This window comes from Scyliorhinus torazame, chromosome 4 (genome assembly GCF_047496885.1).
Source record: "Scyliorhinus torazame isolate Kashiwa2021f chromosome 4, sScyTor2.1, whole genome shotgun sequence".
In the NCBI taxonomy this organism is placed as follows: Eukaryota; Metazoa; Chordata; class Chondrichthyes; order Carcharhiniformes; family Scyliorhinidae; genus Scyliorhinus; species Scyliorhinus torazame.
In genome coordinates this window covers 352658832-352679501 of record NC_092710.1, presented here as the reverse complement: position 1 = coordinate 352679501, position 20670 = coordinate 352658832, and the positions used below count along the sequence as shown (strand labels likewise).

The 20670-nt window shown below is 48.2% G+C and overlaps 1 protein-coding gene across 2 annotated transcripts in view; it reads left to right on the top strand.

The window, feature by feature from the left end:
• The first annotated feature begins 217 nt into the window (after nt 1–217).
• The window catches only part of enah (ENAH actin regulator), a 556073-nt gene continuing 535620 nt past the window's right edge, over nt 218–20670 (top strand). For both annotated transcript variants that reach the window (XM_072500301.1, XM_072500300.1), the window contains exon 1: nt 218–640. In XM_072500301.1, the coding sequence (XP_072356402.1) occupies nt 636–640 (5 nt within the window). In that variant the 5' untranslated portion in view covers nt 218–635. The remainder of the gene's footprint in view (nt 641–20670) is intronic.

The window sequence follows — 20670 nt, the reverse complement described above, 5'->3', positions numbered from 1 at the left end:
TGCTGGCCGGCCACTCGGGGGCGCTGAGGGCGGAGGTGGCGGCCGGAGTGAGGGGGGGGGGTTCGGCTGCTGCTGATTGACAGGCGGCCCGGCGGCAGAGGCGGAAGTGACTGTGGTGATTGACGGGGAGCCAGGGGGCGGGGCTCCGGCCGGCCGGTCGGTCACTGCGGTCTGTGATTGGCAGCTGCGGTGGGTCGGCCACATCCGGCGAGCGGGCGCCAATCTGTGAGCGGTTGTGCGAGCGGAGCAGCGCGCGCCGGGCCGGACCGTTAATCATTTGAAAATATAAAATATAATTTAGCCTCAGGGGGAAAAAAACCCGTCTCCTGAGAAATGGTTTGGGAGAAGTTCCCCCTCCCCGCTCAGTAACTCTGACATTTTCTGAGGGAACCGGGCTTAGTTTCTCTCTCTTTGATTTCTTGTCGCAGAGCCGGTTGTTTGCGGCGGTCCCGCGGATTTATTTATTTATATTTCTCCGGCTCCGCTTCGGATTCCCCCCTTCACGGTGCCGGCTGAAGTCGCCGCTTCTTTGCGAAGTGAGTGACAAGTGGGGGAAAAAAGAGGAATTTTCTCTCAGACGCAAACAGCGGAATCACCGCAAGGAAGAGCCTGGGAGCGCGAGAGGGGAGCCGACAATGAGGTAAGGCAGCTCCGATCATTCAGTCATCACAATCCCAATTCAGTCATCACAATCCCAATTCAGTCATCACAATCCCAATTCAGTCATCACAATCCCAATTCAGTCATCACAATCCCAATTCAGTCATCACAATCCCAATTCAGTCATCACAATCCCAATTCAGTCATCACAATCCCAATTCAGTCATCACAATCCCAATTTAGTCATCACAATCCCAATTCAGTCATCGCAGTTACAATCCCAATTCAGTCATCACAATCCCAAGTCAGTCATCACAATCCCAATTCAGTCATCACAATCCCAATTCAGTCATCACAATCCCAATTCAGTCATCGCAGTTACAATCCCAATTCAGTCATCACAATCCCAAGTCAGTCATCACAATCCCAATTCAGTCATCACAATCCCAATTCAGTCATCACAATCCCAATTCAGTCATCACAATCCCAATTCAGTCATCGCAGTTACAATCCCAATTCAGTCATCACAATCCCAAGTCAGTCATCACAATCCCAATTCAGTCATCACAATCCCAATTCAGTCATCACAATCCCAATTCAGTCATCACAATCCAATTCAGTCATCGCAGGTTACAATCCCAATTCAGTCATCGCAGTTACAATCCCAATTCAGTCATCGCAGTTACAATCCCAATTCAGTCATCGCAGTTACAATCCCAATTGTCATCGCATTTACAATCCCAATTCAGTAAACCCATCACAATCCTAATTCAGAAAGCCCTCACAATCCCAATTCAGTCATCACAATCCCAATTCAGTCATCACAATCCCAATTCAGTCATCACAATCCCAATTCAGTCATCGCATTTACAATCCTAATTCAGTAAACCCATCACAATCCTAATTCAGAAAGCCCATCACAATCCTAATTCAGAAAGACACATCACAATTCTAATTCAGAAAGGACCACCACAATCCGTAATTCACAAAGCCCACCACAATCCTAATTCACAAAGCCCATCACAATCCTAATTCACAAAGCCCATCACAATCCAGTAAGACGTTTTACAACACCAGATTAAAGTCCAACAGGTTTGTTTCAAAACACTAGCTTTCGGAGCACTGCTCATCCTCGGGGGAATCCTATTCCTAATTCCGAATACAATTCTAATTCAGAAAGACCATCACAATTCTAATTCACAATGACCATCACAATCTGAATTCAGAAAGACCATCACTATCCTAATTCAGAAAGACCACCACAATCTGATTTCGGGCAGCCCGGGCGCGAGCAGCCGCTTTTGTTTTCCTCCTGCTGGTAGGGCTGGGCCTTGGAGCCCGGTTTCCCCCATAAAATCCACTGGGAGCTGAAGTGGGAGAGGGAGGGAATCCCCCCTCAATCTCAACTACCCTCACCCCTCTCACCTCCACCACCCTCACTCACTACCCTCACCCCCCTCCCCCTCCCTCACTAACCCTCACCACCCTCCCCCTCCCTACTACCCTCACCCCCCTCCCTCCCCTCCCTCCACTCCACCACCTCACCCTCTACCCCCCACCCCTTCACCCCCTACCCCCAACCCCTTCACCCCAACCCCTTCACCCCAACCCCTTCACCCCCAACCCCTTCACCCCCAACCCCCTCACCCCCAACCCCCTCACCCCCAACCCCCTCACCCCAACCCCCTCACCCCCAACCCCCCTCACCCCCCAACCCCCCTCACCCCCAACCCCCCTCACCCCCAACCCCCCTCACCCCCAACCCCCCTCACCCCCATCCCCCTCACCCCCAACCCCCCCCTCACCCCAACCCCCCCCTCACCCCCAACCCCCCCCTCACCCCCAACCCCCCCCTCACCCCCAACCCCCCCTCACCCCCAACCCCCCCCTCACCCCCCAACCCCCCCCCTCACCCCCAACCCCCTCACCCCCAACCCCCTCACCCCCAACCCCCTCACCCCCAACCCCTCACCCCCAACCCCCTCACCCCCAACCCCCCTCACCCCCAACCCCTCACCCCCCAACCCCCTCACCCCCAACCCCCCTCACCCCCAACCCCCTCACCCCCACCCCCTCACCCCCACCCCCTCACCCCCCACCCCCTCACCCCCACCCCCTCACCCCCCACCCCCTCACCCCCACCCCTCACCCCTCACCCCCAACCCCCTCACCCCAACCCCCTCACCCCCAACCCCCTCACCCCCAACCCCCTCACCCCCAACCCCCTCACCCCCAACCCCCTCACCCCAACCCCCTCACCCCCAACCCCCTCACCCCCAACCCCTCACCCCAACCCCCTCACCCCCAACCCCCTCACCCCCAACCCCCTCACCCCCAACCCCCCTCACCCCCAACCCCCCTCACCCCCCAACCCCCCTCACCCCCAACCCCCCCTCACCACCCAAACCCCCCTCACCCCCAACCCCCCTCACCCCCAACCCCCTCACCCACCAACCCCCTCACCCCCAACCCCTCACCCCCAACCCCCTCACCCCCTCACCCCCAACCCCCTCACCCCCAACCCCCTCACCCCCAACCCCCTCACCCCCAACCCCCTCACCCCCAACCCCCTCACCCCCAACCCCCTCACCCCAACCCCCTCACCCCCAACCCCCTCACCCCACCCCCACACCCCCACTCCCCCACCCCCTCACTCATCTCCTCACCATCACCCTCCTCACCCTCACCCCCATCACCTTCACCCCCCTCACTACCCTCACCCTCATCATCCTTACTCTCATCATTCCTCACCGTCCCTCACAATCATCCCCTCTCATCCTGCCTCCTCACCCTCACCCCATCAACCTCACTCTCCTTTAACACCCCCCCTCCATTAGCTGTTTTCAGCAAGGATCCACCCTCCAGGATTTCTAACTGTCCTTTCAGTATTGCTTTGTCTTGAATAGTCAAGAGCTTTCAAACGTCCACAATATCCCAGGTACTCAGTCCCCAACTGAATACTATTGCTCTAAAGACGAATAAGGACATCGACTGTACGATTGCTTCAGATATCTGACTTTTCTCTAGGCAATTTCACCCAGTCTCAAATTCCAGTTCCTGTTTTCCTTTTTTCCTCCATCTTCTTGAAAACTTCTCTTTATTCTCTAGTTTCCAGAACTAACTGGCCTTTAATTTCTCTGGGACTTGCTTTCTTGCCCATTATTCCATTGTATGGTTTCCCTGCTTCTATTTCTAAAAAATAAATTGAGTACCCAATTAATTTGACCAATTATGGGGCAATTTAGCATGGCCAATCCACCTACCCTGCAGATCTTTGGGTTGTGGGGGTGAAACCCACGCAGATACGGGGAGAACGTGCAAACTCCACATGGACAGTGACCCAGGGCCAGGATCAAACCTGGGACCTCGGCGCCGTGAGGCAGCAGTGCTAACAACCGTGCTGCCGGCTTTCCTGCTTCTAACAGGACTGTGAGAGCTACCTTCCCTCTTACTGTCCAGCTCCATTTGCTGTTGAGTTCAGTGAAACAAATTACAAGGACTTCCTTTCCTAAAGTAGCCCCAGGTTGCTAAGTAACAACTCATTCTTTCTTCAAGCTCTTGTTTACTTTTCATGCTGTAAACTGTATAAGCACAATAGAGATGTTCTTTAAAATGAATTCAAAACCCTCATACCTGCAAACACCTTTGTGAACATGAATCCTTTCTTACCCAGAAATACTAAATTACACACAAATCTATACCTTATTTCGTAAACTACCTCTGCTTCCTGCTACTCGATACTCTATCTTGGGAACATGGACAACAGGTTGGCTGATAGAATCATAGAATCCCTAAAATGCAGAAGGAGGCCATTCAGCCCATTGAGTCTGCACCGGCCCTTGGAAAGAGCACCCGACTTAAGCCCACACCTCCACCCTATCCCAGTAACCCAACTAATCTTCTGGACACTAAGTGGCAATTTAACATGGCCAATCCACCTAACCTGCACTTTTTGGACTGGGAGAAAACTGAAGCACCCGTAGAAAGCCCACGCAGATGCGGGGAGGAGGTGCAAGCACCACACATACAGTCACCAAAGGCTGGAATTGAAGCTGGGTCCCTGGAGCTGTGATGAAGCAGTCCTAACCACTATGCCACCCGTGCCATCGTCATGATTATTTGATCTTTGGTGTGCTTCTACAATGGTGCCCCTGCCATCGGAACAGGAGGGGGCCATTCAACAAATGTATTTAAAATTCTGTTTGTAGCAGCCTGCTGGTTTGTTGCACTGTGTGGTTCCTTGTCCATGTGTTCATCTTAAATTAAGTATGGCTTGTTCTCGGTGTGGTAAATTCCTGGCTTTTTGCCATCCATAAATCTGCATAACTTATCACATTGCATTCAACCTCTTGATTCTCTTCCACTTTATCATGGCAATCTGTATCCTAACTTTTTCGATCTACATTGTTGCTTGAACTTTTAATATCTGTGCCGAACAAATAACTTCAACCTTGAATACCTTTGCAGAACAAATATCTATCAAGCACAGTGGTTAGCACTGTGGCTTCACAGCTCCAGGGTCCCAGGTTCGATTCCCGGCTTGGGTCACTGTCTGTGTGGAGTCTGCACGTTCTCCCCGTCTCTGCGTGGGTTTCCTCCGGGTGCTCCGGTTTCCTCCTACAAGTCCCCAAAGACGTGCTGTTAAGTAAATTGGACATTCTGAATTTTCCCTCTGTGACCCGAACAGGCTCCGGGGTGTGGCGACTAGGGGATTTTCACAATAACGTCATTGCAGTGTTAATGTAAGCTGACTTGTGACAATAAAGATTCTTATTATTATGATTCGTTTTTAAACTTTTGATTGACTTAACCTCAGCAGCTTTCTGGGGCGAGTTTCGGATTTCCACTGCTCCTGTAGTGATGTGGCACTAATTTTAAGGATCAGCCCCCTTGCCCTACACCTTCAGCCAACTGTATAATTTCTTTAATCACCTTGAGCACCCCAATTAAATGATCCTTTAATCTTAATAGAATGAAATGGTTTGAGTTCATTTGGATTTGTTTATTGTCACGTGTACCGAGGTACAGTGAAAAGTATTTTTGTGATCAGTTCAAACAGATCATTTAGTACATGAAAATAAAATAAAGCGAAAATACATAAAAGGGCAACATAAGGTACACAATGTAAATACATACACACCAGCATTGGGTAAAGCATACAGGAGTGTAGTGTCAATCAGGTCAGTCCATAAGAGGGTCGTTGAGGAGTCTGGTAACAGCAGGGAAGAAGCTGTTTTTGAATCTGTTAGTGCGTGTTCTCAGACTTTTGTATCTCCTGCCCGAAGGAAGAAGTTGGAAGAGTGAGTAAGCCGGGTGGGAGGGATCTTTGATTATACGGCCCGCTTTCCCCAGGCAGCGGGAGGTGTAGATGGAGTCAATGGATGGGAGGCAGATTTGTGTGATGGACTGGGCTGTGTTCACGACTCTGATGGAGCCAGATAGGATGCTTTCTATGGTGCATCTGTAAAAGTTGGTAAGAGTCAGTGTGGACATGCTGAATCTCCTTAGTTTCCTGAGGAAGTATAGGCGCTGTTGTACTTTCTTGGTGGTAGCGTCGGCCTGGGTGGGCCAGGACAGATTTTTGGTGATGTGCACTCCTAGGAATTTGAAGCTGTTAACCATCTCCACCTCAGCTCTGTTGATGCAGGCAGGGGTGTGTACAGTACTTTGCTTCCTGAAGTCAATGACCAGCTCTTTAGTTTTGCTGACATTGAGGAATAGATTGTTGTCGCTGCACCACTCCACGAGGTTCTCTATCTCCCTCCTGTATTCTGACTCATCGTTATTCGAGACTGACCCACTATGGTTGTGTCATTAGCAAACTTGTAGATGGAGTTGGAACCAAATTTTGTCACGCAGTCGTGTGTGTACAGGGAGTATAATCGGGGGCTAAGTACGCAGCCTTGCGTATTGAGGACGATTGTGGAGGAAGTGTAGTTTATTCTTTTTGATTGTGGTCTGTGGGTCAGAAATACAAGGATCCAGTTGCAGAGTGAGGAGCCAAGTCCGGTTTTGGAGCTTTAATTAGCCATGTCCGTGCCAGCGCATCTCAGCTAGTCCCATCCATCGTTCCTATAGCTCTACAAATTTTCTCTCTTCAGGTGTTTATTTATTTTCCCTTTGAAAGCCATGATTGAATCTGGCTCCACCACATTCAGGCAATGTATCCCAGATCCTCACCACTTGCTGTATTGTAAAAATAAATGTTGCTGTTGGTTCATTTGCCATTCACCTTGTATTGGTATTTTTTTGTTTGCAATCCTTCTGCCAATGCGAACAGTTTCTCTCTATCTGTTTCTTTCTATCTACTCTCTCTAGAGCCTTTATGATTTTGAATACTTCGGACAAACCCTCAAACCCTGATTCTCCAATCTGTCCATGTAGCTGAAGTCTCTCCTTCCTGGAATCATTTTTATAAATATTTTTATTGAGGGCATTTTTCATGATATACAAAAGTGAAACCTCGGCAGCAGGTAACAAAACTAACAACCCAGCCTACCCATCTCCCCGTCACCCTCGCCCACGACCTTTTTTCCTTCGCATCATACTCGTCGCAAACAAAATACACAACTCCACCACCCGCAGATTCACCCAGTGAGGCACGTGGTCAGAAACCACGATCGCCAAATACTCTGAACCAACCAACCCGCCAACAGCGTCATATCCAGTACAAGGAAATCTATCCGGAATTATACCCGGTGCAAGTGTGAAACGTATGCAAATTCCTTCGCTCTCGGCCTGCCACGGGTCCACCTCTCCCATATGTTCCATGGACCCCATCAACTCTTTCGCCATAGTTGAAACCTTCAGGGACCTAGGGCACGATTGGTCTAACCTATGTTCCAGAACCGTATTGAAGACTCCCCCCATAATCAGCCGATGCTTGTCTAGCGTGGCGTCTTCCCCAAAACCCGCCTCAAAAAATCCATGCCATCCCAGTTTGGGGCATGAACATTCACTAATGCCACAGGCGCCTTCTCAAGCTTCCCTGCTAACCACAACATACCTGCCCCCAGGGTCAGCTATGAAATTGCTGACCTCAAAGGCCACCCTCTTGTTGATCAGCACCGACGGCATGGTGGCACTGCTGCCTCACCCCACTGAGGACCTGGGTTTGATCCCGGCTCTGGCTCACTGTCTGTGTGGACTTTGTGCATTCTCCCTGTGTCAGCGTGGGTCTCACCCCAAAACCCAAAGATCTGCAGAGTAGGTGGATTGGCCACGCTAAATTGCCCCTTAATTGAAAAAAAAGAATTGGATACTCTAAATCTACTTAAAAAAAATTGTTGATCAGCATCGCCAACCCCTCGTCTTCATATCCAACCCAGAGTAGAACACCTGCTCCACCCACCCCTTCTTCAGCCTCGTCTGATACCCCAGCTTCAGATGTGTCTCTTGGTCCGCCACCTTCTCCCTCAGCCTGCTATGGTTATCCGCCACCAGCAACATCTCTGCCTTCAGTGCTTATGTACCATTCGGCAGCCAAACACCCCTCAATTCGGGTGGGGAAAGATCAGAAAACTCTACCTCGACCGGGAGCCACCAAATGTGCGAACACTCACTCCATGGCTGCCATTGGAAATCCCCGGAATCCTCCTTGTCAATATTTTCTGCATACTTTCCAAAGCCTTCACATCCTTTCTATATTGAGCTCTTTAAGCACAGGGGCTGTTTAGCACAGGGCTAAATCGCTGGCTTTGAAAGCAGACCAAGGCAGGCCAGCAGCACGGTTCAATTCCCGTACCAGCCTCCCCGAACAGGCGCTGGAATGTGGCGACGAGGGGGTTTTCACAGTAACTTCATTTGAAGCCTACTTGTGACAATAAGCGATTTTCATTTCATTTCATTTCATTAAAAGGAAAGAAACCAGACTGACCACCCGACATCGACCAAAGCACTGGAAACGACAGCGGCAATCCCAGTCCTGTCGACCCTGCAAAGTCCTCCTTACTAATATCTGCTAATTTGATGGACCCTGACAATATTCCGGCAATTGCACTGAAGACTTGTCCTCTAGAACTTGCATGCCCCTAGCCAAGCTGTTCCAGCACAGCTACAGCACTGGCATCTACGTGGCAATGTGGAAAATCGCCCAGCTATGTCCTGCTCACGCAAAGCGGGACAAATCCATCCCGGCCAATTACCGCCCATCAGCCTACTCTTCATCAGCAATGTGATGGAAAGGGTCGACAATAGCACTTTCAAGTGGCACTTACTCAGAAATAACCTGCTTATTGATGCTCAGTTTGAGTTCCACCAGCGCCACTCGGCTCCTGACCTCATTGGTTCAAACATGGACAAAAGAGCTGAGCTCCAGAGCTGAGAGTGACTGCCCTTGAGATCAAGGCAGCATTTGATCTAGTATGGCATCAAGGAACCCTAGCAAAACTTGAGTCAATAGTACTGGGGGAACATTTTGGTGATAGTCATAGAATTATCATAGCATTTACAGTTCAGAAGGAGGCCATTCGGCCGATCGAGTCTGCACCGGCTCTTGGAAAGTGCACCCTACCCAAGGTCAACACCTCCACCCTATCCCCATAACCCAGTAACCCCACCCAACACTAAGGGCAATTTATCATGGCCAATCCACCTAACCTGCACATCTTTGGACTGTGGGAGGAAACCGGAGCACCCGGAGGAAACCCACGCACACACGGGGAGGATGTGCCGACTCCGCACAGACAGTGACCCACGCCGGACTCGAACCTGGGACCCTGGAGCTGTGAAGCAATTGTGCTATCCACAATGCTACCGTGCTGCCCCAAGTGACCACCGTAGTGACCACAATATGGTGCAATTTAAGTTTTGTTGTGGACAAAAAAATAGACAAGTTGTGAAAAAAAGATTTTGGATTGGGGGAGAGTGCATTTTAGTAAAATAAGGCAGGATCTGGCCAACTGGATAGAGCTACTTGTGGGGAAATCTACAGAAGAGCAGTGGAGGGAGGGGGTGGCGTCAAAAAGGAAATGGGGAGGGTACAGGCCCACATGTTCCCTCTAGGGTAATAGCAAACCAGCTATTAAAACCATGGATGACCAGAGACATTCAGGATACGATGAGAAGGAAAAGAGAGGCTTTTAGCAAGTACAAGAGGAGCAAATCAATGGAAGCATTGTGGAGTACAAAAAGTACAGGAGAGAGCTTAAGAAAGCAATTAGGAGAGCAAAGAGGGAATATGAGAAATCTCTGGCTGGTAAAAGTAGGGAAAATCCCAAGATAAGTATATCAATGGGAAGAAGATAACCAGGGACAGAGTAGGGCCCATTAAGGACCAACGGGGAAATCTGTAGGTGGAGCCAGAGGACGTTGGGAGGGTGTTGAACGAATACTTGACATCCGTCTTCACCCACGAGAATTGAGGATGTCGATATGGAACCCAGGCCGAGAGAATCTGGGTTCTTGAGCAAATTGTCATAGGGAGTGACAAGGTATTGGAGATGTTGGCCGGCTTAATAGTGGACAAATCTCCAGGTCTAGATGAATTGTGTCGCAGGATGCTGTGGGAGGCGAGGAAGGAAGTTGTAGGGGCTCTGACCCAATTTTTTAATTACTCTCCTGGCCACGGGGGAAGGTGTCAGAAGACTGGAGAGCAGCTAATGTGGTCCCACTATTTAAGAAGGGTTGTACAGATAAGCCAGAGAACTAGAGCAGTGAGTCTCGCTTAATCAGGAATAGTTTAATCAGGAATAGTTAACATGGCTTTGTCAGAGCGAGGTCATGCCTAACAAATTTGATTGAATATTTTGAGCACGTGACCAGGTGTATAGATAAGGGTAATGCAGTTGATGTAGTTTAATGGATTTCAGCAAAGGTTTTGACCAGGTTCCGCGCCGGAGAAAGATAAAGAAGGCAAATGCACATGGACTACAGGGTAATTTGATAAGGTGGATTCCAAATTGGCTTAGCTGCAGGAGACCGGGGGTGATGACAGGCAGCTGCTTTAGTGTCTGGAAGCCAGTGGCATACCACAAGAACTTGTGCTGGGCCCCCTATTGTTTGTCGTTTATATAAATGACATAGATGACGATGTAGGGTCATTAAGTTTGCGGATGACGCAAAGATTGACCGGGTGGTTAACAGCGAGGTTGAGTGTTTTGGGATACAGGAAAATATAGATGGGATGGTCAAATGGGCACAAAAGTGGCAGCTGGAATTTTGCCCTGAAAAGTGAGGTGATACAGTTTGGAAAGAGTAATGTGGCAAGTATTCAATGAATAGCCTGACACTGGGACGTTCTGAGGAACAAAGGAACCTTGGTGCATTTGTCCATAGATCTCTGAAGGCAGACGGGCAGGTTAATACGGTGGTGAAACAGGCTTATGGGTCACTTGTCTTTATCAATCGAGGAATAGATTACAAAAGCAGGGAGGTCATGTTGGAGTTGTATAGAACTTTGGTGAGGCCACGGTTGGAGTACTGTGTGCAATTCTGGTCGCTACATTATAGGAATGTTGTGATTGCAGAGGCAACTCACCAGGATGTTGCCCGGGATGGAACATTTAAGTTTTGAAGAGAGGTTGGATAGACTTGGGTTGTTTTCACTGGAGCAGAGAAGACTGAGGGGCAACCTGATCGAGCTGTACAAGATTGATTATGAGGGGCATGGAGAGGGTGGATAGGGAGCAGCTGTTCCCCTTAGTTGAAGAGGACTCAAGTTCAAGGTGAGGGGCAGGAGGTTTAGGGGGGACTGGAGGAAAAACTTCTTTGCCCAGAGGGTGGTGACTGTCTGGAATGCACTGCCTGGGAGGGTGGTAGAGGAGGTTGCCTTACATCCTTTAAAACGTACCTGAATAAGCACTTGGCACTTCAGAACATTCAAGGCTATGGTCCAAGTGCTGACAAAGGGGATTAGGTAGTCAGGTCAGGTGTATTTCATGTGTTGGAGCACACTCAATGCGCCAAAGGGCTTCTAATGCACTATTATTTTGGATTCAAGGAGGAAATTCTCCACGGTTTGGTGTCATACCTAGCACAAAAGAAGATGGTTGTGGTTGTTGGAGGCCAATCATCTCAATTCGAGGATGTCACTGCAGGAGTTCCTCAGGGTACTGTCCTGGGCCCGATCATCTTCATTTGCTTCATTTAAAAACCTTCCTTCCAACATAAGGTCAAAAATGGAGGTGTCCGCTGATGATTGCATAATGTTCAGCACCATTCGTGACTCCTCAGACACTGAAGGCGTCTCTGTGAAAAACTGCAGCAAGACCTGGACTGTATCCAGGCTTGGGCTGACAGGTGGTAAGTAATATTCGTGCCACACAAGTGCCAGGCAATGACCATCTCCAGTAAGAGAATCGAACCATTGCCCCAATGGCATTACCATTTCTAAATCCCCCACAATCAAAATCCTGGAGTTACTATTCACCAGAAACAACTGGAGTTGGCATAAAAATATTGTGGCTGTCCTTCGCCTCTCTGATTGCACGGCGGCGGATTTTGCTGGAGTGGTGGTCAGCATCGCCACCGGGGGTAGCGGCATGGTTGGGTGACCTGTACGACTTCCTTGGTTGGAGAAGATAAAGTATGAGTAAAGGGGCGTTTGAGAAAAGATGGGGGATGTTTGTGACCATGTTTGAGGAGCTGTTCGTCGCGGGGGGGTGAAAAAGGGGGAAAATCTGTACAGACTGTATAGTTGATTGTTGGGAAGTATGTTTCCCGGGGTGTTTATTGGCTGTAACCTGCTTTGATACATGTTTGTAATAAAATACATTTAAAAAAAAATACTGTGGCGACAAGAGCAGGTCAGAGGCTTGGAATCCTGCGGCGAGTAACTCATCTACTGACTTCCCAAGCTTATCCGTCGCCTACAAGTCACAAGTGTGATGGAATACTCTCCACTTGACAACAACACTCAAGAAGCTAACACCATCCAGGACAAAGCCCGCTTGATTGGCACCCCTTCCAGAAACATTCACTCCCTCCACCACCAATGCAGTGCAGCAGCCGTGTGTACCATCTACAACAGCGTTCTTCAAACTTTTTTTCCGGGGACCCATTTTTACCAACCGGCCAGACTTCAGGACCCAACCCGGCCGACCTTCGTGACCCACGCCGGCCGATCTTCGCGAACCACCATTTTCTCTTACCTTGTTTGCTGCTGACAGAAATGGAGGAAATGGTTTTGGATCCCTTTGGCCCTCGTACACGCTCCTCCAATGGAACCTGTTGGATGAAGGTGAAGCCTCCCGGTGTGAGAAAATATGGAGTCTCCATCTGTCCAAAGTTCTGCATTTTTTTCCTGGAAAACTTTATCAAATAAACCCCCCCGAACTTGTAAAAAAAAAGTAAAATGAATAAAATAAATGAAAAAGATAAAAATTAAATGAATAATTGTAAAACAAAAAGCCTCGACCGTTTTTAAAAAAAAAAGGCGACCGCGCTACGCATGTGTGCCCGATGCGTATAGTTGTGCATGCGCAGTGTGGCCGCATTTTTTTACATGTTCGTTGCCATTTTGAAGGCCGCTTACAGCCGGCGTTATTAACGGCTGGCTGTTGCGCACAGATTTGCACGATCGGGAGCGCCACAACGGGTGGCTCCGTGACCCTCCCGACTCCCGCTCGTGACCCACCCGCGGGTTGCACCCCCGAGTTTGTCAATGCCTGATCTACAAGATGCACTGCATTGAACATACAGTGCAGAAGGAGGCCATTCGGCCCATCAAGTCTGCACCGACCCAGTTAAGCCCTCACTTCCACCCTATCCCCGTAACCCATTAACCCCTTTTAACCTTTTTGGTCACTAAGGGCAATTTATCATGTCCAATCCACCTAACCTGCATATCTTTGGACTGGGAGGAAACCGGAGCACCCGGAGGAAACCCACGCAGACAGTGATCCAGTGGGGAATCGAACCTGGGACCCTGGCTCTGTGAAGCCGCAGTGCTATCCACTTGTGCTACCTAGCTACCGTTCACTGCAGGAACTCGCCAAGGCTCGTTCGGCACCACCTTCCAAATCCATGACCACTACTAATCTAGAAGGACAAGGGCAGCAGATATGTGACCACCACCTCGAAGTTCCTCTCCAAGCCACTCGCCATCCTGACTTGGAAATATATTGCCATTCTTTCACTGTCGCTGGGCCAAAATCCTAGAACTCCCTCCCTAATATAGCACAGTGGGTGTACCGACACCATATGGGCTGCAGCGATTTAAGAAGGCAGTTACCAGCACCTTCTCAAGGGCAAGTAGGGATAGCCAGCTAAACCCGCATCCTGTTTAAAACAAAAATCCCTGTTGGGGTGGTAAATAGTGAGGAGATTCGATGTCAGGAGGATTATAGACGGGGTGGTCAGATGGCTGATTGGTGGCAAATGGAATTCAATCAGGATAAGTGTGAGTTGATGTACTTGGGCAGGACGAACAAGGCAAGGGAATGCATGATAAATGGCAGGACCCTAGGAAGCACCGAGGATCAGAGGGATCTTGGTGTGCATGTACACTGGTCCCTTAAGGTAACAGAGCCGGTGGATACAGTAGTTAAGGAGGCATGTGGTATACTTGCCTTTATTAGCCGAGGCATAAGAATTTAATAGCAGGGAGGTTGTGCTGGAACTGAATAAAGCGTTGGTTAGGCAACAGCTTGAGTATTGTGTGCAGTTATGGAATCCAAATTAGGGATGTGATAACATTGGAAAGGGTGCAGAGGAGATTTACCAGGATGTTGCCTGGGCTGGAGAGCTTTAGCTATGAAGAGAGATTGGATAGACTGGTGCAGCAGAGGAAACTGAGGGGGACATGATTGAGATGTATAAAATTAGGTGGGGCATAGAGTAGACAGGAAGAAACCTTTCCTTGGTGGAGGGATCAATGACTAGGGGGCACAGATTTAAGATGAGGGGCAGGAGGCTTAGAGGGGATGTGAGGAAAATCCTTTTTACCCAGAGGGTGGTTGGGAGTTTGAAATTCGCTGCCTGAAAAGGCGGTGGAGGCAGAGACCCTCATAACATTTAAGAAGTATTTTGATGTACACTTGCGATGCCAAGGCAAGTGCTGGAAAATGGGATTAGAATAGTTAGGTCGTTGTTTTTGACCGGCGTAGACGCGATGGCTGAAGGGCCTCTATGACTACAACTCTCCTCTGAGCCATTAGAACATGGAACATACAGTGCAGAACCATTCGGCCCATCGAGTCTACACCGACCCACTTAAGCCCTCGCTTCCACCCTATCCCCGTAACCCAATAACACCTCCTAACCTTTTTGGACACTAAGGGCAATTTAGCATGGCCAATCTACCTAACCCGCACAGTCTTTGGACTGTGGGAGGAAACCGGAGCACCCGGAGGAAACCCACGCAGACACGGGAAGAACGTGCAGACTCCGCACAGACAGTGACCCAGCAGGGAATCGAACCTGGGACCCTGCTGCTGTGAAACCACAGTGCTAACCACTTGTGCTACCGTGCTGCCCTAATGCTTCACCAGCCACTTGTCCACCTATTTATTCCTCCAGCCTCTTAAAGTCTATTACTATCTTCCTCACACTTCAAAATAATTACATGTTTTTCCTTTTGTGACTTGGTGTCAAATTTTGTTTGATAATTTCTCTGATGCATCTTGGAACATTTTACTATGTTAGATTCGCAATATGAAAACAATTTGCTTTTGAAAACAATTTGGATGGTCACCTTTTGTTTTGAGCTTAATGTGAGAGAGCTGAGGGCCGGTTTAGCAGAGTTGACTGGACGTCTGATTCGTGATGCAGAGCGAGGCCAACAGCGACGGTTCAATTCCCATACCGGCTGAAACCCGCCTTCTCAACTGTTCCACTCGCCTGAGGTGTGGTGATCCTCAGGTTAAATCACCACCAGTCAGCTCTCCCCCTCAAAAGGGAAAGCAGCCTATGGTCATCTGGGACTATGGCGACTTTCATAGAATCCCTACAGTGCGGAAGGAGGCCGTTCAGCCTATCAAGTCTGCAGTGGCCCTTGGAAAGAGCATCCTACTTAAGCCCACACCTCCACCCTATCTTTTCACAGTAACTTCATTGCAGTGTTAATGCAAGTCTGCTTGTGACAATAAAGATTATTATTATCCCTGTAACCCAGTAACCTCACCTAATCTTTTAGACATTAAGGGACAATCCACCTAACCTGCATATCTTTGGAGTGTGGGAGGAAACCAGAACGCCCAGAGAAAACCCATGCAGACACGGGGAGAAAGTGCACACTCCGCACAGACAGCCAAGGTCAGAATTGAACCCTGGAGCTGTGATGCAGCACTGCTAACCATTGCCACCTTACTTACTTTACTTACTATTGTGAGAGCTAGTCTTGAGAGTTGGCATTTTTGGAGCGTTTTCTGTCACTTGATGAAGTTCTATGATTCTGCTTCAGTGATGACTTGCGATTCTTGCAAATGGATTGTTGCTGTAATTCAGGCAATGCAGACATGGACTGTTATATATCCAATACCCCTCCAATCCATTCTGAAGGATACAATGCTGCAATTGAGCATCAGCTTGTTTAATTTTGAATTCTGTGGAGTGGAGAGCAAGCAGCTTGTGTCTAGTTCTATACAGTTTATGATGAGATGTGCTGGGTAGAAGCTGTGGTATCTACAGGAAAGGTTAACATTGGATGGGAAAAGTGGACCCAGATAGAGGCTGGCATTCGATTACAAGAACGTTGTTACTGACCTAGGCTCAGAGTTGAAAGTTGTAGATGTCATGACAGATTGAAGAAGAAAAGTAAAATCCCATGTGTTCTGAATAATTTTTTTTATAAATCAGAGTGAAGACCCAACTATTGAATACATTTTCATAGTATTTCCAATTATGGGGCATATCAGCACAATGTATTTAAGATTTAAGTATGTAACTTCTGCTCACTTTTCTTAAGTTCAGTGGTATGAAAAACATTGTATTTCACTGTGCGCATCATGTTTGTTCCTCTTGTCATTTTGGTTAACTAGTGGTAAAAATCACTTATTTTTGTTCAGCCTTGAAGTGTTTCCTTTGTCTATTATGAATAAAATTGTGATCTGTAATAGTTTTAAATCTTGCAATGCCAGGAAATTATCTCTTCCTCGGGGATGACAAACAAATTACTGCAGCAATAAAGTTGTTCGAATTTTAGGAGTAACAGTGCAGACAACATCAACAACTGAAAAGCTTTGAACATTTCTATTTGGCTGTGTTTTCCCATCTTTGTTCAACATTTTCTTACTAACTGTGCTTTGATCTTTTATTAATAGCGTTTTAAATAAAGAGTTTTGTCTGAATTAAACTGTATAAAATTCTTGGGGCTTAACAGGGTAGATGTAACTGGGGGCTATAGTCTTATGATAGAAGTCAATCATTTTGGACATGGATGAGCAATTTCTTCATTTAGTTTCTGCATCTTCAATTCTCCATCCCAGAAATCTGTGGATGAAGGGAATTGAGGGGACGGGTGGAGTTGATGTAGAAGCTCACCCAAGTTCTTGTAGAAATTTTTGGATTGTATGGCACACTGCTATTTTTAAAGTTCCTTATGCAATCATTCAACAGATTTCAATTGCTTTTTTTAAATTTGAAAACTTGGTCAGTTTCTCTCTCAATTTACTTTCTAATCACTTAGGTTTATAGCATGTTCAAAGGGTGTCGCTTGTCTGGAAGTGTACACTGCCATTTTCAGCTGATTGAGACCCAATTGACTGTCATTATAAATATATTGGGTTAAATTGATGTTTTTATATTGGACTCCAGGAGCTAGTTTCTGGCATTTATGTTCTTAAATCTACTTGCTCTAGATGCCCACAACTTTGGCTAATTTGTAAAACTACCCAGTGAGCCCCATTTCAGGGCTCAACACCTATCTAGGTTCATAGTGCCGTAATGAATGAGTGCAGCATTGTCTGTTGCACTTTTTCTTTTGCTATGCTGTCTATTTCATTGCATGTGACTTAAATTGCCTGTTGTATTTGGGGGGAAGCAGTGATTTCTCAAGTTCAACATTTCTTCCTCACCGAAAAATCAAGTTAACTGATAATCAGAATGTAAAACAATGTAGATGCTGGAAACACTCTGCAGGGCAGAGAAAACAGTTGTGAACCATTCATCAAAACGAAAGGGTCCATGTCTGAAATGTTAATTTCTTCTCTATAGATGTGGTCTCTATTACTGAGAGTTAACTGATCATCCTATTCATTTCAAACAAAAACAGAAAATGCTGGAAAACTTAGCAGGTCTGTCAGCATCTGTGGAGAGAGAAAACAGTAAACCGTTCGAATGCTCTTCAGAGCATTTTCTGTTTTTGTTTTAGATTCCACCATCTGCAGTACTTTTTATTTTGATTCAATTTATTTGTTGGACTGTGCTTTGTGCAATTTACCTGCATTACTGTGCTTCAGCATAATTATTTAGTTGTAAAATGGTTTGAAATATCCAAGGAATATTGCAGAATTATTTCTTTGCAATTTGTTGATAGTCGATGAATGTTGAATCCACTCGGATAAATGGGAGCTGGTGCATAAATAATGACTCTTGGAATGTGAATAAGAAGGCACATATCAAAGCTGTTTTTCAGTTGTCTTGTTTGAAATGGAGGAACCCAAACCATTGACATTTCGTCCCAGGCATTGTAGAATATCTTTGCTCATGGAGTGTAGAGGCTGAACAGTTAGATGTTTTGCTGTCATTAGTGCTCTGATTGGCAAGATGTGATCCATTGGAGGGTATATGTCATGGCTAACGGAAGTTGTATTTATATAGAACTTTGAATGTAATAATGCCCTAAGGTGCTTCATTGGAGCATTATAAAGCAAAATGCCATGAAGCCATGTGAAGGGGTATTAGGTCAGATGACCAAGGGCCTACTCAAAAAGGTAGGTTTTCAGAAATTCTTACAAGAGAAGGAGAGGTGTAGGGAGGGAATTCTAAAGCTTAGGGCTAGGAACTGAAAGCATGGCTATCAATGGTGATGTGATTAATTTTTTTTTTGTTCATTCATGGGAAATGACTGCCTGATAAGCCGAGAATTTATTGCTCATCCCTAATTGCCTTTGAGTAGGTGTGGTGGCGACCCATCTGGAATTGCTACAGTCAGTCTGTATGGTATAGTTATGCCCACAGCTGTATTAGGAATGGACTTCCAGAGTTTTGACCCAGCAACAGTTGGGGAAAGAAATGCAGGTAACATTGGGCGAAATTCTCCCGAAACGGCGCGATGTCCGCCAACTGGCGCCCAAAACGGCGCCAATCAGACGGGCATCGCGCCGCCCCAAAAGTGCGGAATGCTCCGCATCTTTGGAGGCCGAGCCCCAACATTGAGGGGCTAGGTCGGCGCCGGATGAATTTCCGCCCCGCCAGCTGGCGGAAAAGGCCTTTGTTACCCCGCCAGCTAGCGCGGAAATGACATCCCCGGGCGGCGCATGCGCGGGAGCGTCAGCGGCTGCTGACAGTTTCCCACGCATGTGCAGTGGAGGGAGTCTCTTCCGCCTCCGCCATGGTGGAGACCGTGGCGGAGGCGGAAGGGAAAGAGTGCCCCCACGGCACAGGCCCGCCTGCGGTTCGGTGGGCCCCGATCGCGGGCCAGGCCACCGTGGGGGCACCCCCCGGGGCCAGATCGCCCCGCGCCCCCCCCAGGACCCCGGAGCCCGCCCACGCCGCCTTGTCCTGCCGTTCAAAAGGTGGTTTAATCCACGCCGGCGGGACAGGCAATTTATCGGCGGGACTTCGGCCCATCCGGGCCGGAGAATCGAGCGGGGGGGCCCGAACCGGCGTGGGGCGATTCCCGCCCCCGTCGAATATCCGGTACCGGAGACTTCGGCAACCGGCGGGGGCGGGATTCACGGCAGCCCCCGGCGATTCTCCGACCCGGCGGGGGGTCGGAGAAGGACGCCCATTGTTCCAAATCAGATGTGTGTAATTTAGGTGGTGAAGGATGCGGGTTTGGAAGTTGCTTTCAGAGGAGAATTGGCAAGTTGCTTGCAGTTGGTATACACTGTAGCCATGTGAATATTCCATCGCACTTCTCATTTATGCCTTTGTGGGTGGTAGACAGACTTTGGAGTCAGGAAATGAGTTACTCGCTGCAGAATTTTCAGCCTCTGACTTGCTGTCGCAGCCACATTAGGAACGCAGGAAATAGGAGCATGAGTATTCAGTTTTGCCAACTGGCTGACCTTCACGACACACTCCACAACCACTTAACTTAAATGCGAAAGGAGAGCTTGCTTGGTGTTCTCAATCTCACTTCAATAGCGCAGTGGTTAGCACTGTTGCTTCAGGGGCCCAGGTTCGATTCCCGCTTGGGTTACTGTCTATGCGGAGTCTGCACATTCTCCCCGTGTCTGCGTGGGTTTCCCCCGGGTGCCTCCCACAAGTCCTGAAAGATGCACTTGTTAGGTGAATTGGACATTCTGAATTCTCCCTCTGCACTCGAACAGTGTGGTGACTCGGGGATTTTCACAGTAACGTCATTGCAGTGTTAATACTTAGCCCCCTACTATACCCCCTGTACATAACTCCTCCACAATAGTCCTCAATACCGGGGCCCCCTACTATACTCACCCCAGTCCAACGCCGGCATCTTCACATCATACTCCCTGTACACACACACGACTGCGTGGCAAAATTTGGTTCCAACTCCCATCTATAAGTTTGCTGACAATACGATCATAGTGGGCCAGATCTCGAATAACGACGAGTCAGAATACAGGAGGAAGATTGAGAACCTAGTGGAATGGTGCAATGGCAACAATCTCTCCCTCAATGCCAGCAAAACTGAAGAGCTCGTCATTGACTTCAGGAAGCAAAGTACTGTACACGCCCCTGTCCGCATCAACGGGGCCGAGGTGGAGATGGTTAGCAGTTTCAAATTCCTAGGGGTACTGTTATAACCTGCCTGCTTACCATTGGCTGGGGACTAATGACAATCCCACAATCCTGTGGGAGTATGAGCTTCCCCAATGAGGGGGGCGGAGAAACCATTAGTAAGCTCCAAGTATAAATAAAGCTGGTCAGTTTGGAACCAGCAGGAAGGAGAGTGCAGCAAGGTAAGTTGCTGCTGCTGTTATATATATATATATATATATATATATATGTTATTGTAAATAAATGTTATTACTTTGTATCCTTAAAACT